This window comes from Suricata suricatta, chromosome 10 (assembly GCF_006229205.1).
Source record: "Suricata suricatta isolate VVHF042 chromosome 10, meerkat_22Aug2017_6uvM2_HiC, whole genome shotgun sequence".
Lineage (NCBI taxonomy): Eukaryota > Metazoa > Chordata > Mammalia > Carnivora > Herpestidae > Suricata > Suricata suricatta.
In genome coordinates, this window is record NC_043709.1 from 79,823,352 (window position 1) to 79,840,173 (window position 16,822).

The 16,822-nt window shown below is 37.3% G+C and overlaps 1 protein-coding gene across 3 annotated transcripts in view; it reads left to right on the forward strand.

Moving 5' to 3' along the window:
* ITPR2 (inositol 1,4,5-trisphosphate receptor type 2) overlaps positions 1-16,822 on the forward strand; it is a 478,853-nt gene that overhangs the window by 309,212 nt on the left and 152,819 nt on the right. For all 3 annotated transcript variants that reach the window (XM_029955850.1, XM_029955851.1, XM_029955853.1), the window contains 5 exons: positions 3,949-4,057; positions 4,558-4,745; positions 10,868-11,051; positions 11,750-12,006; positions 14,331-14,531. In XM_029955850.1, the coding sequence (XP_029811710.1) occupies positions 3,949-4,057; positions 4,558-4,745; positions 10,868-11,051; positions 11,750-12,006; positions 14,331-14,531 (939 nt within the window). The remainder of the gene's footprint in view (positions 1-3,948; positions 4,058-4,557; positions 4,746-10,867; positions 11,052-11,749; positions 12,007-14,330; positions 14,532-16,822) is intronic.

Consider the following 16,822-nt stretch of genomic DNA (forward strand, 5'->3'; position numbering starts at 1 on the left):
AGTGTCCAACTTAGGCTCAGGTCATGATCTCACGGTTCGTGGGTTCTAGCCCTGCATTGGGTTCTGTGCTGACAGCTCGGAGCCTGGAGCCTGCTTCAGATTCTGTGTCTCCCTCTCTCTCTGCACCTCCGCTGCTTGTTCTCTGTCTCTCTCTCAAAAATAAATAAACATTAAAAAAAATAAATGAACTTAAAAAAAGAGTAGTGTGTAAAGCACAGTAGGTACTAAATGAATATCTATAGGAAGAAGAGGTGGGAGAGATGGTATCCATAAGTGAGGTGGAAGAAAAGCTTCTCAGGAAAAGAATATGGTTTATGAGAATATGACATATGATATATAAGCAGAAAGATTTAGAGAACTGTGATTGAGAAATCACATAGTTCAGTTTGGTTAAAATATTATATGCGAAAGCACTATTGGAAGCTACACTTGAAAAGACAGAATAGGAAGGATTTCACAAATCATTGTCAAGATGAGGGGGTAGTAGATGATCTCTTAAGTTTGGGGTCTTAAATGATCAACATGGTTCTGAGCTTAAAATAAACTGAAATTGAAAGTAAAATAGGTTTAAGAAAGAAGGAGAATAAGTGATGTTGAACGTCTTGTCATGTGTCTGTTGGCCATATGTATGTCTTCTTCGGAAAAATGTCTGTTTAGGTCCTCTGCCCATTTTTTAATCAGTTTATTTTTTCTTGGTGTTGTGTTGTATAAGTTCTTCATATAGTTTGGGTGTTAACCTTTTATTGGATCTATCATTTGCAAATATCTTCTCCCATTCAGTAGGTTGCCTTTTTGTTTTTTTGCTAGTTTCCTTTGCTGTGCAAGAGCCTTTTATTGTGGAGAAGTCCCAATAGCTGATCTCATTTTTATTTCTCTTGCCTGAGGAGACCTGTCTAAAAAAATATTTCTACAGCCAGTGTCAAATGCATTACTGCCTATATTTTCTTCTAGGATTGTTATAGTTTCAGGTGTCACATTTAGATCTTTAATCCATTTTGAGTTTGTTTTTGTATACAGTGTAAGATAGTGGTCCAGTTTCATTCATTCGCAGCTGTCCAGTTTTCCCAGCACCATTTGTGAAGAGACTGTCTTTTCCCATTGTATCTTGCTGCCTTCTTTGTAACAGATTAATTCAATATATAGACATCGGTTCATTTCTGGGCTCTCTATCCTGTTCTACTGATCTATGTGTCTGTTTTTGTTCTCTGTTACCATACTATTTTGATTATCAAAGCTTTGTGGTATAACTTGATATCTGGGATTGTGATACCTCTAACTTTGATTCCCCTCTTCAAGATTGCTTTGGATATTTGGGGTCTTTTGTAGTTCTGTACACATTTTAGGATTATTTGTTTTAGTTCCTTGAAAAATATTATTGATTTTGATAGGGATTGCCTTAAATCTGTAGATTGCACTACTTATCAGGGAAATGCAGATTAAAACCACGAGATACCACTTTACACCTGTCATAATGCTAACATCAAAATCACAAGAAATAAAAAATGTTAACAAGGATGTGGAGAAAAAGGAATCCTTGTGCACTGTTGGTGGGAATGCAAATGATGTAGCCTCTGTGGAAAACAGTATGGAGGTTCTTCAAAAAGTAAAAGTAAAATTTTCATATGATCCAATAATTGCACTAGTGGGTATTTACCCAAAGAAAACACTAGTTTGAAAAAAATACATGTACCCCTATGTTTATTGCAGCATTGTTTACAAGATCCAAGACGGGTGCCTGGGTGGGTCAGTCAGTTAAGAATCTGACTCTTGATCTAGGCTCAGAACATAATCTCACAGTTTGTGAGTTCAGGTCACACATTGGGTTCTGTGATGACAATGCAGAGCCTGCTTAGGATTCTTTCTCTTCCCTTTACTGTCCTCTCTCTCTCTCTCTCTCTCTCTCTCTCTCTCTCTCTCTCAAAAATAAATAAATAATCTTAAAAAACAACTATGAAAGAAAACAAGGAGCACAATAGCCAAGATATGGAAGCAACCCAAGTATTCATGGATAGATGAATGAATGGATAAAGAGGTGGTGTATATATATATATATATGAAATATTACTAAGCCATACAATAGAATGAGACATGCTATTTGACCAACATGGATAGACCTAGAGGGTACAGTAATACAGTTAAATAAGTCAGTTGGAGAAAGACAAATACCATATGATTTCACTCATATCTGGAATTTAATAAATAAAACAAATGAACAAACAAAGGAAAAAAGAGACAAACAAAAAACCAGACTCTTAAATACAGAGAACAAACTTGTGGCCGCCTGAGGGGAGGTTGGTGGGGGGATGGGTGAAATAGATAAAGGGGATTAAGAATACACTCATCTTGATGAGTACTGAGTAATATATAGAATTGATGAATCACTCTATTGGGCACCTGAAACTAATCTAATTCTGTCTCTTAATTAGATCTCAAGAAAAATAAAAGAGGAGGTCATTCCGTGGTGATAAATTGAGTTTGAGGTGCCAGTAGAACCTCCAGATGAAGATAAGAAAATCTAAGTGGAAACAGGATGAGAAGCTTAGGAGAGCCAGGTCGAGCTGGAGGAAAGACATTTGGCAGTCAGACTGCAGAAGTGGTTATGCAACCAGGGATCAGATAAAATTGCTGACGGGGAGAGGGAAGACGAAGAGAGCAGCAGGACGAGAGGACTGAGCGCTCTTGGGCCCCAGTGTTCTTACCTGCAAGATGAGACTAATACCTCAGTAGTTCTTTCCCTGAAAAGTGCAGCTTAGTTTTTAAAAGTATTCTTTAATAATATCTTAAAATCACTCTTGTCTATTAGAAGACTAAGAACTAATAAAGTGGAAAATCCAGAGTTACGTATGTCTTATGTACATCAAGCAACTGTATTGCAAAATACAGTATTTTTTTTTGAAGTTTATTTGTTTTGAGAGAGGGCACATGAGCCAGGGAAGGGCAGAGAGAGAGGGAGAGAGAGAATCCCAAGTAGGGGGAGCCCTACACAGGGGCTCAATCTCAGGAACTGTAAGATCATGACCTGAGCCAAAATTGAGAGTTGGTCATTTAAGTGATTGAGCCATGCAGGTGCACCAGCAAAATATAGTGTTTTAATTTTTTTTAAAACAGAAAGAGAGGGAGAACATGATTTGAAGAGAGGGGCGGCGGGGGGTGGGGGGAAGAGAAAGAGAAAGAGAGAGAGAGAGACAGAATCTTAAGCAGGCTCCACACAGTGCAGAGCCCGAAGCGGGGTTCGATGTGGGCCTTGATTGCACAAACCCTGGGATCATGACCTGAGCTGAAACCAAGAGTCGGATGCTCAAATGACTGAGCCACCCAGGAGCCCCCAAATACAGTATTTTAAAAATGTCTTGTAATCAGTATAATGTTGAAGATTTAGGAATTTCTGAATTACATATTTTATAAAGGAATACACTTGTCTTTTGCCCATCAGTTTCTGAATAAAGCCTTTGGAATTTAAATATGTTTGCTCTGTCTTATCAAGCTTAATTTTTTGTTGTATGCCCAGCACTTTCCTAGCTCTTTTCACTAAGCTCCTCTTAAATAGGGCTTTTGGTTTCCTACTCTCAGGGTGTTTATTAAGCTGTGTCTTCTTTAGGCATCACTAATATTCTTAACAATCCTAGGACCTTCAGCCTTTGAGGTAATCTTAAGTTTCTAGTGTATAACTTTTCCTAGTACACAATCTGTTGTGATTTTCCCAGTACACTTTGTGGAAAATACTATAGTGTATTCTTTAATTCTGAAAGGAGCAAAATCATTATTATTTTCTTGGGAAGCATTTGCAGATTTTCATCTCAGAAAATATTATGCTGTATAAAATGAATTCTTCCGTGTCTCAACATCATTAATAAAATGCATCTTAGGTGGCATTTTAATGTACTGCTACTTTCTCTTTTCATTAGAAAAAGAAACAATATGAAATACTTTACTTATCCTTTTCATTAGGGTAATACATTAAGAAAAATTCTCTTGAATCGCTACTTTAAAGGAGACTATGGAGTTGGTATCAATGGACATCTCTCTGGAACCTACAGCAAATCTACACAAGGGGGAGGTAAGGCTGACATTTCCCATTTGTTCTAGGGTTCTTGTCACATGTCTGCATGCTGGTGTTATGCTGGCATTTTACTTAAAATAGCATATATATTAAAAAATTCACTTAAAAAGCACCATCAAAAAACTTTGTGCAAAATTTTGCATTCCTAAAACAAATGATTTGAACACTAGAACTAATTTTGCCCTTTGACTCTGGAACATAGTAAACAATGTCATAATTTCTCAATATGTAAATTAAGGACAAAAATATAGCTAGTTTTCTTTTTCTAAAAGTATTTCTTAGTATGGAAAAACATTTAATTCTAGGTATGATACATTTGATAGAAAGCTATGTTTTTACAGACTTTTTGCATTTTTTTAACCCAAGCTCCTATTATATTTAATGGGGAAGAGAAAAAATTTTAATGGTAAATATTCTTACAGTCTAAGAATTCAAAAACGTTATATACTAAGAATGTCTGTAATTAAGATTTACCTGGTTATTTTTCCTAATCACAGGGAGTTTTTCGGGACAGGATTCAGATAAGACGGGGATATCAATGTCAGATATTCAGTGTCTACTGGATAAAGAAGGTGCATCTGAACTTGTCATTGATGTTATAGTGAACACCAAAAACGACCGGATTTTTTCAGAAGGCATTTTACTTGGCATTGCCTTGCTTGAAGGAGGAAATACACAAACTCAGGTACCTGTTTATCATGATGCACATTATTTGGTTATTTATATTTCTTATTTACTTGTCATGGAAACCAAAGAAAGTTATGTCTTTTTCTCTTAGCGTCTCATGACTATCTTAAAAAAATACCTAACAAGTTTCACATTTTCCTTATAAATTTATTTGATTTACTGTAGAAACTACAGACCTTCACAAATTATTCAGTGAAGCAGAACATTCCTTAGAAGCATCCTTTCTAACATCATAACAGAAATTCTGATTTGTTGAGGAAAACTTACGGCCCACATTCAGCAGAGAAAAACGACATTTAGACTCATCTAAGAATTAAATGTAAAAATAGATAGATCTGTTCGTTCATTGAGCTAATATGTATAATATGTCACACAGTATTTGGCATTAAACGGGTTTCAGTAACATTGACCATCGTTCTCAGCACATCTCCTTCCATTTACTTTTCTAGAAGTTTAGTATTTTAATTTTTTAAACATTTTTTCATTTTTGAGAGACAGAGAGAGAGAGAGCAAGTGGAGGAGGGGCAGACAGAGAGGGAGACACAGAATCTGAAGCAGGCTCCAGGCTCTGAGATGTCAGCACAGAGCCCAAAGTGGGGCTCGAACTCACAAGCTGTGAGATCATGACCTGAGCCGAAGTCGGACGCTGAACCAACTGAGCCACCCAGGTGCCCCATTTTCTAGAAGTTTAGAATAGCACCTTTACTTGATGCCCCAAATCTCCCACTGCTTATTACCCTGATGCTGCCCGCTGAGTAGGTGAATTCTCACTGATCCAGGGAGAGAAGGAAGAGAAGAACAATTTCATTTGTTCATTTATCCAAGAGAGGGGAGTTGGAAGCTGTTATCACCTGAATGCAGGGATCATCAGCCACACTTTCCCAAAAAGCACACACTTCACTTTGAAACTCTTACCAATGGCCCCTGGGCTCCTCTACCCCCAAAGGCAGAGCACCCTGGGTGAGCCCGAGACAGAGCTGGGAGCGTTCCCAGAGAATACACATCTTCTCCTTGTCCTGCTGCTCACTAAACCTGCTCTTTCCAGGTTTGTCTTGGTTGGAGGAGGAAACCATGCTTACAGCAAATTGGAAATTGCAGAATCAACTTTTCCTATTCCTGGGAAATAGAAGCCCTATCTAATTGGAAGCTAGGATATTTTCCTTTATTAATCCACCAAATGCAATGAACAACAGAAATTTCGCTATATCCAATAGCAGGTGGCTTTAGGAATAAAGGCCTCATGAACAACAGATGTCACAGTGACCAAAAGCATCTCCCAAACATTGCTCCCTCTTAGTTGAAAAACAGATTTTGAAAATTCTTCTGGTAGTTTAGCTGCGGCACAAATTCATCTGAGGGACGTTGGGGAAAGTAGGTGGTACAGGGATTTGTGTAGGTTTTCTTGGGAGTAGTCTTGTCTCCTACAACCAGATATTCAGTTGGGACTTTCTAAAGAAATTGTCTAGGCAACTAGGTAATACGAGATGTAGATTATCCAGACAGAAGTGAAGGAATTATTTTCATCTCTAGATAGAAGCAATCCTTGCTATTAAAGCACCTTCTAGATTCCTATTACTGGACCATGTAGGGTCATCAGATGAGATCATCTTTCACCCTTCAGACATATTTACGTCCTCATATTGCTGCAGAATAACCAGCTTCTGCCAGAAGCTTCCTGTTCCACTTTAAAATTCTTGACAAGTTCCTTGCACCCCCACATACCTTTTAGTCCCATTTCACATGATGTTTCTGTGGCAGTTGTCACTGATGACTTTTTCTTTGTATTTGAAACCCTTTCAACTTAGGCCTTGGGACACCACCCTCTTCTCACCTCCTGCCATTTCTTCTTAGCCTTCTGTCTAAGCTCCTCTTGATTTACTTAACTCTTGAATCCTAACATCTCCCAAGTTTCTTTGGGCTCTCTGTTTTATTTTGCTTATTCCTTCAGCCTGACCTCATTCTTTTCTGCATCTTTAACTTCCATTCGATGCTGATGATTCTCCACTCACTCTATGACTTCTAGACTCTACATCCAGCTATCTTCCAGAAATATTTTGTGGGATGTCCTACAAGTGCCTGAAACCTGACATGTCCCAGAATGAATCCACTGTTATTCTCCATCCACCCATTCCTCCTCTTACTTTGCCTCCCTCAGTGACTGGCAGTCGATCCACACAGACACCTGCCCAGAAGCTGAAAGCCCAACTTGACCTCAGCCTATTAACCCTCACTTCCTTCCTAAACATCTCATTGAAGGCCAACCTCTGTGATTCTGCCCTGTTAACAAGTCTCATATCCACACTCTGCTTTCAATCTCAGCATATCCAACCCTCATTATCCATCCTTTTTATCTTTTTCTGGACCACAGTGTCTTCTAAGAGGTATTCCTGATCCCAGTTTTGCGCTTCTCCAAATCATTCTACACCTTGCTTCCAAGGCTATCTTTCCAAAAAGCATGTTTTTCTTCTGCTTAAAATCAGTCCCTTGCCCTATAAAGGCAAACTTGCTGACACAGTCCTTAAGATCCTTCATGATTTAATCTCTTCCCATTTTCCCATTTTCCTTTCTTATTCTACCTCCTCGCTCCTCCGTCCTGTCTCCTGCACACCAGCTTTACTCAGCTCTTCCTAGTTCCCCACATGTGTCATGTTGTTTCTCTCACATTGTCTTCTCCTCTAGGAGGACCCAACTCATGAGTTTCTCTTGGAAGCCTTTTCTGATCCCATGTCCCACTGGGCAGAATTGTCTAGTGGCTATTCCATGCCCCTGCTGTATCCTGCAGATGGCCTCAGTGGCATCTCTGCCCCTTTATTGTGCCTTTTCGTGTGTGCACCATGTGTGTCTAACAAATTATGACTTATGAATCCTTAAAACTTGAGACTCCCATGTGGTTCATCTTTGGATCCTTTGTGTCTGACACCATGTCTGCCCCAATAAATGTTCAGGGGTGATAGCCGTATGAATAAATGGTTTGAATCAAATTCTACCCCCTGTATAAAGCCTTCCTTATCTGGCACAGGCCTTAACAACCACTCTTTATCTGAGCTCGCATAATACTTGTTTCCTTAATATTTATTTGGCACTTTGCCTATGCTACTTTGTTTTGTTCTTATTTGTATGACATTTTGCCTCTCCAATTAAATTTCATCTTTCTCAAAGTAGATCATGTCCTGTCTCTGACATTTATGTACTTTATCGCCATTCAGCAAATATTTGTTGATGAAAAAGCATTAAATTATTTTTGTCTATGAAAGCCTTTTTTAAAGATGGGTTATGACAATGTCATTTACCAGTCATCCTTTTTTTTAGGCTTGTCACTTATCTATATCACTGTGTAACCCAGAGAGCAGCTGTGTGCTTCTATCTCTGGAAGGACCTACTGAGGTCAACTTGAATCCTATTCCTTGTCCTTTAGCAATCTAAAATCCACTTCTCCCCAAGACTCCTGCCAGCCCCCAGGGGGGTTGACATTCTCATGGTACCCTTAGGCACTAGTGACTTGACACTCCTACTTCTATAGTATGGGGGTAGAAATCGGATTTCCTTCTTTATTTTATACCCTCCTAGCCACATAAGCCAATTTATATGTTTAGTGCACATTATTAAAGATTGGTTGAAGGGGAGGATAGGAAAGGTACTTCTATTATAATTTCAAACTGAACACTAATAATAAGAATGAAAATAATACCTGCTAAATAGCAGACACTGTTCTTAGTGCTTCATAAGTACTAACTTGGTTAATTCTCCCAACAACTGGTGGGGTAACATATATCATTTCATCTTACCAAAGAAGAATCTGAGGTAGACTAAGCCCCTAACCAAGCTCACATGGCTAGTTACAGAGAGAGTCAGGACTTGAACCCATGCAGACTGGCCCCAGGTTCCGTGCTCTTAACCACTATAAACAGCTCCTTTCTGAAATAACCTTCTACTTCCTGACTCCCGGGAAATTTCGCTGGCTGATTCACCGTGCGTCATTATCCTACGCTTACTCCATCTCTAGTTCCTCACTTCGTGTTCCTTCTCTAGTTTCCCCCATCCTTGTTGCAGGGAAAGTCTTTCATCTCCCATACAGATCTGTTGACCCATTGTCCTTGGTTCCTGAAAAAAACCTCAGCGTTTCCCTGTATATACTCTGAAGCTTGTGGAAACAGTTTCCTAGTCAAAAGCTGTATCTTTTACAAGTGAAATCCTTATGCTACCTGTCGAGACTATATATGTATATAAAAACATACTTTTTATTTTTATAAAAGTCCAACTGTTCAGCTTTGTAGTGCCCTGGTTTTAAAAAGGTGTAGTCTATATAAATGACTGATTGTTTTGACCTTAAGAGGTTACTTTATAAATTTAATGATTTAGAGACATAGAATCTAGATTGAAATCCTAGCTTTACCACTTACTGGTTATGTAATGTTGGGCAAATCATTTACCTTTACTAAACTTTATCTTATTGATCTATAAAATGGAAATAAGATTACTCTCAATCACACAGTTGTACTGAAAGTATCAACAAGATTATGTTTTTTAAGGAGCTAAATAAATTATAAAACTTTGCTTTAATAGAGCCACAAATTTACTGTAACTTCTTCATTAATATATTGGGAACTCCTTTCACCTTCTAACCTGGTTATATTGAAAATATTAGGATTTAAGCATCAGCTTAATTTGTAGGACTGTAGAGGTCTGTAAATGCTGCATTTATCCTTTGAATTAATGGAGCCAGTTTGACCGGTTCTCTGTAGTTGCTATGGTTACTGTGGCTTTTTGCCCTGCTTTCTTCAGGGTTTGCTAACCTCCTGCTTAGAGCTTCCCCTCATAGGTATGAAGCCGACTCCTAAGGCTTCATAAATTGCTCTGTACTCATACACTGCTCACATTGAAAATTGCAGGACAGACATCCATTTCAAGACCTGATGTCTTGAGAGTCTTAACCTGCAAGTCCCAGGACCTAAGGGTCATGGTTCTAAGCATTCTTTTATGAAAGCATATGTATAGGAGCCAAACTCAACTGGAATTGGCTGTTTCCATTTACTGGATTACGATTCATTGTACTTGATTAGGGAATCATTATTTTTCATGTTTTCTTCACACTATCTCTCATCCAAGTTACATAACTTTCTTTTATTCAGTATAGTTACTACAAGTATTATTTTCATAATTTTTTTACTTTATTTCTATTGTATGTATTGTGACTATCCCATGATTTTTCCCATATTAGGAACTTGCTTTTCCCTACCCAGTACAAATTCTATTTTCTCTGGCGTGTATCACCTTTCCCATCTCCTATCTCTTCAGGATACTTCCATAAGTCACTAAGCAGGCAGTGCTTAGGCAGATATTTTCAAGGCTTAGTATTTCTACCTCTCACTAAGACACATTTTATCATTATGTATTGAGCCCTTTCTACATCATTATTCACTCTTCAAGTAGAATCGATTTTATGCATTTTATGGCAGGCTTGTCCTAGACCCCACGCAAAACAATGTAGCTAATGAAGTACCAAAAAAACTTAGTGCCTATCTATCATTGGGTTCCTGTGAGTGAGGCTGCCATGGTAACACATTCTAAATTAAATGTACTATAATTTAGATAAAGAGAAAAATAACTCTTTGTAACTCTGCGTAAACCTACATTTTACAGGATGATCATTGGATTAATGGCTGTTTTCCACTCTCAGTGACATACTCTGAGGAGAGGGATTGTGGTGGCTTTTCCTTTTTGTTCTATGCCTCATTGTAGCAAGGGCCTGGAACGTAGTAGGCACTCAGTAAATATGTGTTTAATTGAGACATGAGTTTACCAAAATATAAAAATCCAGGCACTCTTTGCATACAACTCCTTACAGTGCACTTGTAATTTTTTAAAATAAAATAATCAGTAAGGGCGAATTAAATAATAGGAAAGTATATTGAATTTTAATGGAAAATGCTAAGCAAACACAAGCTATTATTAGTATATGTTAAATGGTATAGGAGACTGCCAAAAACTGCTAATTTTTTGAACTAATGGGCAGCACATGAAATGCATGCTTTTATCCATAATGCTTATATTTATTTCAAGCATAAAAACACTATTTTTCTCCCCTTGGGTGTTGATATCTTTAAATATATTTTCTTGCAGTATTCCTTCTACCAGCAATTACATGAACAAAAAAAGTCAGAAAAATTCTTCAAAGTTCTATATGACCGAATGAAGGCTGCTCAGAAAGAGATAAGATCAACAGTGACCGTTAATACCATAGACTTAGGTAACAAAAAAAGGGATGATGACAATGAATTGATGACATCTGGTCCACGAATGAGAGGTAAAGAATTAATGGAGTACTTGGGGGAAGAGAGAGAGAAAAAGAACCTTTAGATCTCACTTATCTTTGTCATCTCACTTACCTTCATCTCAATATCCTATCTGTGGTTCTGTGTACAGACCCCCATCCTTAAATTACTAAGGCCATGGGGCTGACCTTGAACAGCTCGGTAGAACCAAAATCAAACAAGTCATTATGAACACAAAGGAATGAGTCACATTGAAAATGTTTGACTTCATTGTGGAATGCATGGTAAAGAGCAACTGCCCAAACTTTTTGAGTGTTAATGAAACCCAGATTTTAAGAATAGAAGTTATAGCACCTTACTCTAATGAAAGATTCTTGGTATTTGGGATAACAAAATCATCAGTGAAGTAACTACAAATCAAACAAACATAACAGTTTGAAGTTTGGCATATTTTCCCCTTCTTGTATTCAAGAATTCCATGTTTTATATTTATCAGAAAGACATGAGCCCTTCTGAAATTGGCTAAACTAAAATTTAGATTTTTTTAAATGTCTTATGCAAATTTAATTCTGTAGTTTCTAATTCAGATTATTTTGGAGGGAAATTATTGCACCTCTTGTCAAATGTTTTTTAATTCAGTTGTTAAGAGAATTTGGGTAAATGGTTGTTTTGTTTTTTAATTAGCAAAAGGACCCTACTTCAGAAATATAAGAGTACTGTTTTATTTCAGTAAGAGATTCATCATTACTTTTAAAAGAGGGAATGAAAGGGCAGTTAACAGAAGCTTCTTCGGCAACCTCCAAAGCATACTGTGCGTACAGAAGAGAAATGGATCCAGAGATAGACATGATGTGTGCAGGATCGGAGGCGGGAAATGCTGAGGAAAAGTCTGCCGAGGAAATAACCATGAGTCCTGCAATTGCGATCATGCAGCCCATACTGAGGTTTCTGCAGTTGCTATGTGAGAATCACAACCGGGAGCTGCAGGTATTTGTTCTGTTGTGTGTAAAAGTTGAGAATACAGCCTGTGATTGTAGGTAACTAAATTCCAATAAAACTAATGTGTAGTTTTGGAGAGGAAAGCGATAAAACCAATAGTGCTCTTCTGAGTCAGGAAGAAACTTTTGCATCTAAGTGAAGGAAAATGAGGGGAAACTTCCTTTATGTGTGAAAATATCAGGCTTGTACAATATCGTGCTTTGCATCCTCAACTCACATCTGTTTAGTCAAAGCATCATCTATTCCTAATATTCTGGTATTTGTTGAGTAAGGTCACATTTGCCTCATCTATACCTCTCATGATTTTATAGACACAGGGGATTTCCCCATTTCCAAATCAATTCATATATCTTAAGTGAGGATACAGAATATATTTTTATGTCTTCATGAGAAACCATTAATATAGAAGAGGATTTTTTAGGACAGTAGAAGTTGATACCTTTGTAGATGAATATGGTCCCCGTCTCACATCTTTGGTACATTTTTTTTGTCAAATAGGTGGACTTAGGGGCCTTAGGAATTCTGGCCTCTTGTTTTTTACATAGTTGGTGCACACTGTCACCATGGCATAATTACATGAAAGGTAAAATAGTCTCTAACAGCACCTGTCCAGAATTAGAGCAGAGTTTGAAGTTGTATTCTCTAGTAAGGGCCTAGAGTGAGTGCAGGTGTTCTGAGTTGGTAAGAGATAGTAGATTCATATAAACTGAATTAAATATCCTTCATTTAATGATGGATAGGAGAGGAGAAGCTTAGAAATAATGAATGGTAGAAGCTTTGAGTCTCATGGACCACACATGGAGGGTGCTGCTGCAGACCTGTGGCAGGCAGAGGCCAGAGTATTACTTCCAGGGGGAAGATACTGGCTATGTGCCTACATGCTTTTGCTGATCCACTTGGTCTGTCCATGTAGCCCATAGATACATTGTATCTGATCAAATAGTTTTCTAATAGGAGTGTGGGATCAAACAATTTGGAAAATGCTACTTATAAAAAAAACTTGGTTTTAATAGGATCAATAGTAGAATGATTCACAATAGCTAGTATGTAGAATTAACCCAATATCCATCAACAGATAGCTCTACAAAATGTGGTATATGCGTGCAATGGGATATTATTCAACTTTACAAAGGAAGAAAATTATGACGTATGCTACAACATGTCTTACCCTGGAGATATTATGCCAAGTGATGTGAATCAGTCACAAAAAGACAAATACTGTGTGATTCCATTTATATGACATATTTAAAGTAGTCAAAATGACAGAGAAGAATGTAGAATAGTGGTTGCCGGATTGGGGGGGGTTAATGAGATGTTAATAGATATAGAGTTTCAGTTTTACAAGAGAAAAAGAGTTCTAGATATGGATGATGGTGATGGTAGCTCAACATTATGAATATGTTTAATACCACTGAAGTATACACTTAAAAATGTTTAAGATGGTAAATTTTATATCTATTTTGCCACAATAAAAAAATCACCAAAAAAAGCGTAACCAAAGATAAGTGGTAGGAATAAATTCAGATAAGTAAATTAAATAATAAATCAATAAATAATGAATAATAAATAAAAATAGGACTTCTCTCTAGAGTGAGTGCCTCCCCTTTCACCAAGTTTACTCCCCCAAAGAAATTACATTAACAGATTATACTTCTTTCCAGAAATTTCTGTATACATAGAAGCATATTGATCTGTACATGTAAACTTTAAAAAAAACAGATTATATATATTGTTCCTCAAGTTACTTTTTTCATTTAGTAGTACATCTTATTACTAAATTATTACTAGATTATGTTTATATCAGTGTGTGTGTGTGTGTGTGTGTGTGTGTGTTTGTGTGTGTGTGTGATATATATAACATTTAGGAAGTGGAATTGTATGTTAACTGAAATTTTTTAATACGTGCTTCTGAGTTGCCCTCCATAATGGTTGTATCATCCACTATTTGAAGCTGTGCTGTTTATAAGGGATCATTTGCTTGAAAATTTGCTTCTTTCCCTAAAGAACTTCCTTCTAGTTTCTTTTTCCCTTCTCCTTTTCCTATTACTTGTTTGTTTTTGCCTTGTCCATATAGTTTGAAGATAATGATATTGAGAAATGTTTGTTATGAAACTATATGATAAGTTTAGATTCTTGAAGAAAAATGTCTTTTTCTTAAACCTAGGGGAAATTTAATAAATGTGAACACTTTCTTATAAAAAACAGTTCCATACTTTTGAGTTAGAAAAACACACACAGTGAGAGAGCTGAAAACAATTAGCACAGTGATTTCTTTTAACCCCTCAGGAATATATATATTTTTTTGCCTCCAGAACTTCTTGAGGAATCAAAACAACAAAACAAATTATAACCTCGTCTGTGAGACCCTTCAGTTTCTGGACTGCATTTGTGGAAGTACCACGGGTGGCCTGGGCCTGCTGGGTCTCTACATCAATGAGAAGAATGTGGTGCTGGTCAACCAGACCCTGGAGAGCTTGACGGAGTATTGCCAGGGCCCATGCCATGAAAATCAGGTAACCGTGAAAGCGGTTCTTCACGCAGAAGTATTCATGACTAATTAGCAAAGGATCAAATTGGTGAAGGAGCCCAACTTTGTCTACATTTAAAAGATCTTTCTTCTTACTTTGCCAGATATTTTTCCTTTTCTCACAAAACATACAAAGGCTGAATTATAGACAAGCAAATGCTATGCCATATTTTTATTTAATTTTATCGTAAAAGAAATTTCCCATGAAAACGGTCCAGATAAAAACCAGACCTACCGAAGAGTACAATGTGTTTCTTCATCGTTGCTCAGTTTTCATCTGTAGTGATTCTTTCCCAGGATTTGTGGAACACACTCTCTTTGGCTTCTTCCACTCCACTGGAGTAGGGAGTATATTCTCCTTTATATTCACAAAATTATGGACTAGGTCTTCTTGCTCCCATTTGTGGATGAATAGGTTCTGACTCAGAGATTAAGTGATGTTCTGTTGTCTCAGAGTGATGGAACCAGTAAATTGTAGAGCTGTTCTTAAAGCTCAGGATTTTGACTGAGTCTAAATAGAGTGATCTTTTGACTGTATTACCCTTTCCAGGGTGAAATTTTACCTCTCTCTTCCAGAATGTTTGCCTGATTCTGTTTTCTTGGATATCAAGGACACACTGTGGGAGTAGAAGATAGGACACTTAAACTAGTAAAGGGAGGGGAGGCCCCCTAAAGTTTATTAATTGACAGTTCACATCCACTTAAGAATTACGGGATCCAAGCATGAATTCACCCAGAAGAAAAAGTTTTCAGGTTGTGAACATCTTTGGATATAAACTTTAAAGAGGCCATTGAAACCAAACATCAGTGCATAACATGGAAAAGAAGCGTGAAAAAAAAATGTGCTGCTTTTCTATGGCAAATTATATGACATATGCACAAAAATTATGCATAAACATGTGCACACACATACACATGCATACAGAGGTATGCTGCTGATTGCTGACATAAAGAATTCGTTGTGAGGATACTCCCTCTCCTCTGCCACATACATGTTACCTGATAAAGGACTTTGCAGACTTTGCCCTGGATTTTCCTGGATTGTATTTCAGTCTTCTAGGGTAATGATAAAAGAAAACTTAAGTATTGGCTTAAAGTTAAGGAAAAATATATCGATTTAGAGATTTGGTTTTGTCATTGGTGAAAATATGTATATCTATAATGCCAAATACATATTCCCCACTTTTGGTCTTATAAATGGATGAAATTGAGTTTTGAAAATAATTTATTAAACCTGGTAAGCTCTAAAAGTAAAAACTAATAATAAAATAACATAGTAAAACAATAATAAGCAATAATAATAAACATGAATCCTATGTACTCTAAAAATATACTTACTTTGAACCCCATTCTTTGAAAATGTGTGAGAGAAAGGAAGGTTGCCAGAAAATTCCAGAAATGATCTGCAAATCGATTCCCTCTAAGTCCAGCAAGTGTCTTAATGAACCTCAGTAAATGTAGAAGATGGATGGAGGACACCTTTCCTTTGTGTCAGGGGAGTAAAACTTTTTGTGCGAAGGGAAAAATGAAGCCCATTCTGAAAAATAGCAGTCATTTCAGAGTTACCTTGATTTTACTCTTTCTCATTTAACTCACTGGAGTTTCCATCTTTCAACCCCTTTGACACTGAGTGCTGCATTATAACATGGAATTCCACAAAGTCCAACCCACAGGTTTCTGATTTTCAAGTTCTATAAATGGAATTAAGTTCAGAATTCTGGCCCAATAGACCCTAAACTTCAAAATACTGATGTTTATCTCTTGGGATGTTTTATAAACTTTCCCCAAGTGAGATCCCTCTATAAATCACTCAGGTTTCAGGGATCTGCAGAACTTTTCATTAACCACCATCAGGGACTGGGTATCCCCAGAACATTAGAAGGGACATGTATTCCTTGTCTGCTGCCACCCAGCACATGCAGCAGCACCATTTGTGACTCACTTAGTACTAAGTACCAGCTAAATTGATATGCTACATCAGTACATACCTCAGGCATATCGTGAACACTCCTTCCATAAATGGGAATATTCTCTTAGCTGGGAGAAACCGGGTCTTGAATTCTGAATTTAAGGCACTTCTCTATTGGAGGGAGTATTAAAGTTTGTTGCTTGAAAGAGTATTTAACTTAATTTTTGAAATTCTTTGGAAGTCTATAAATGTGGTTCATTTTAAAAGATACCTGAGGGTCCCTGGGTGAGTTCACAATAATAAATAGACTGCTCCTTTTGCATGAGTTCAGTTTGTTAAGCGTTCCTCTTGATTTCAGCTCAGGTCAT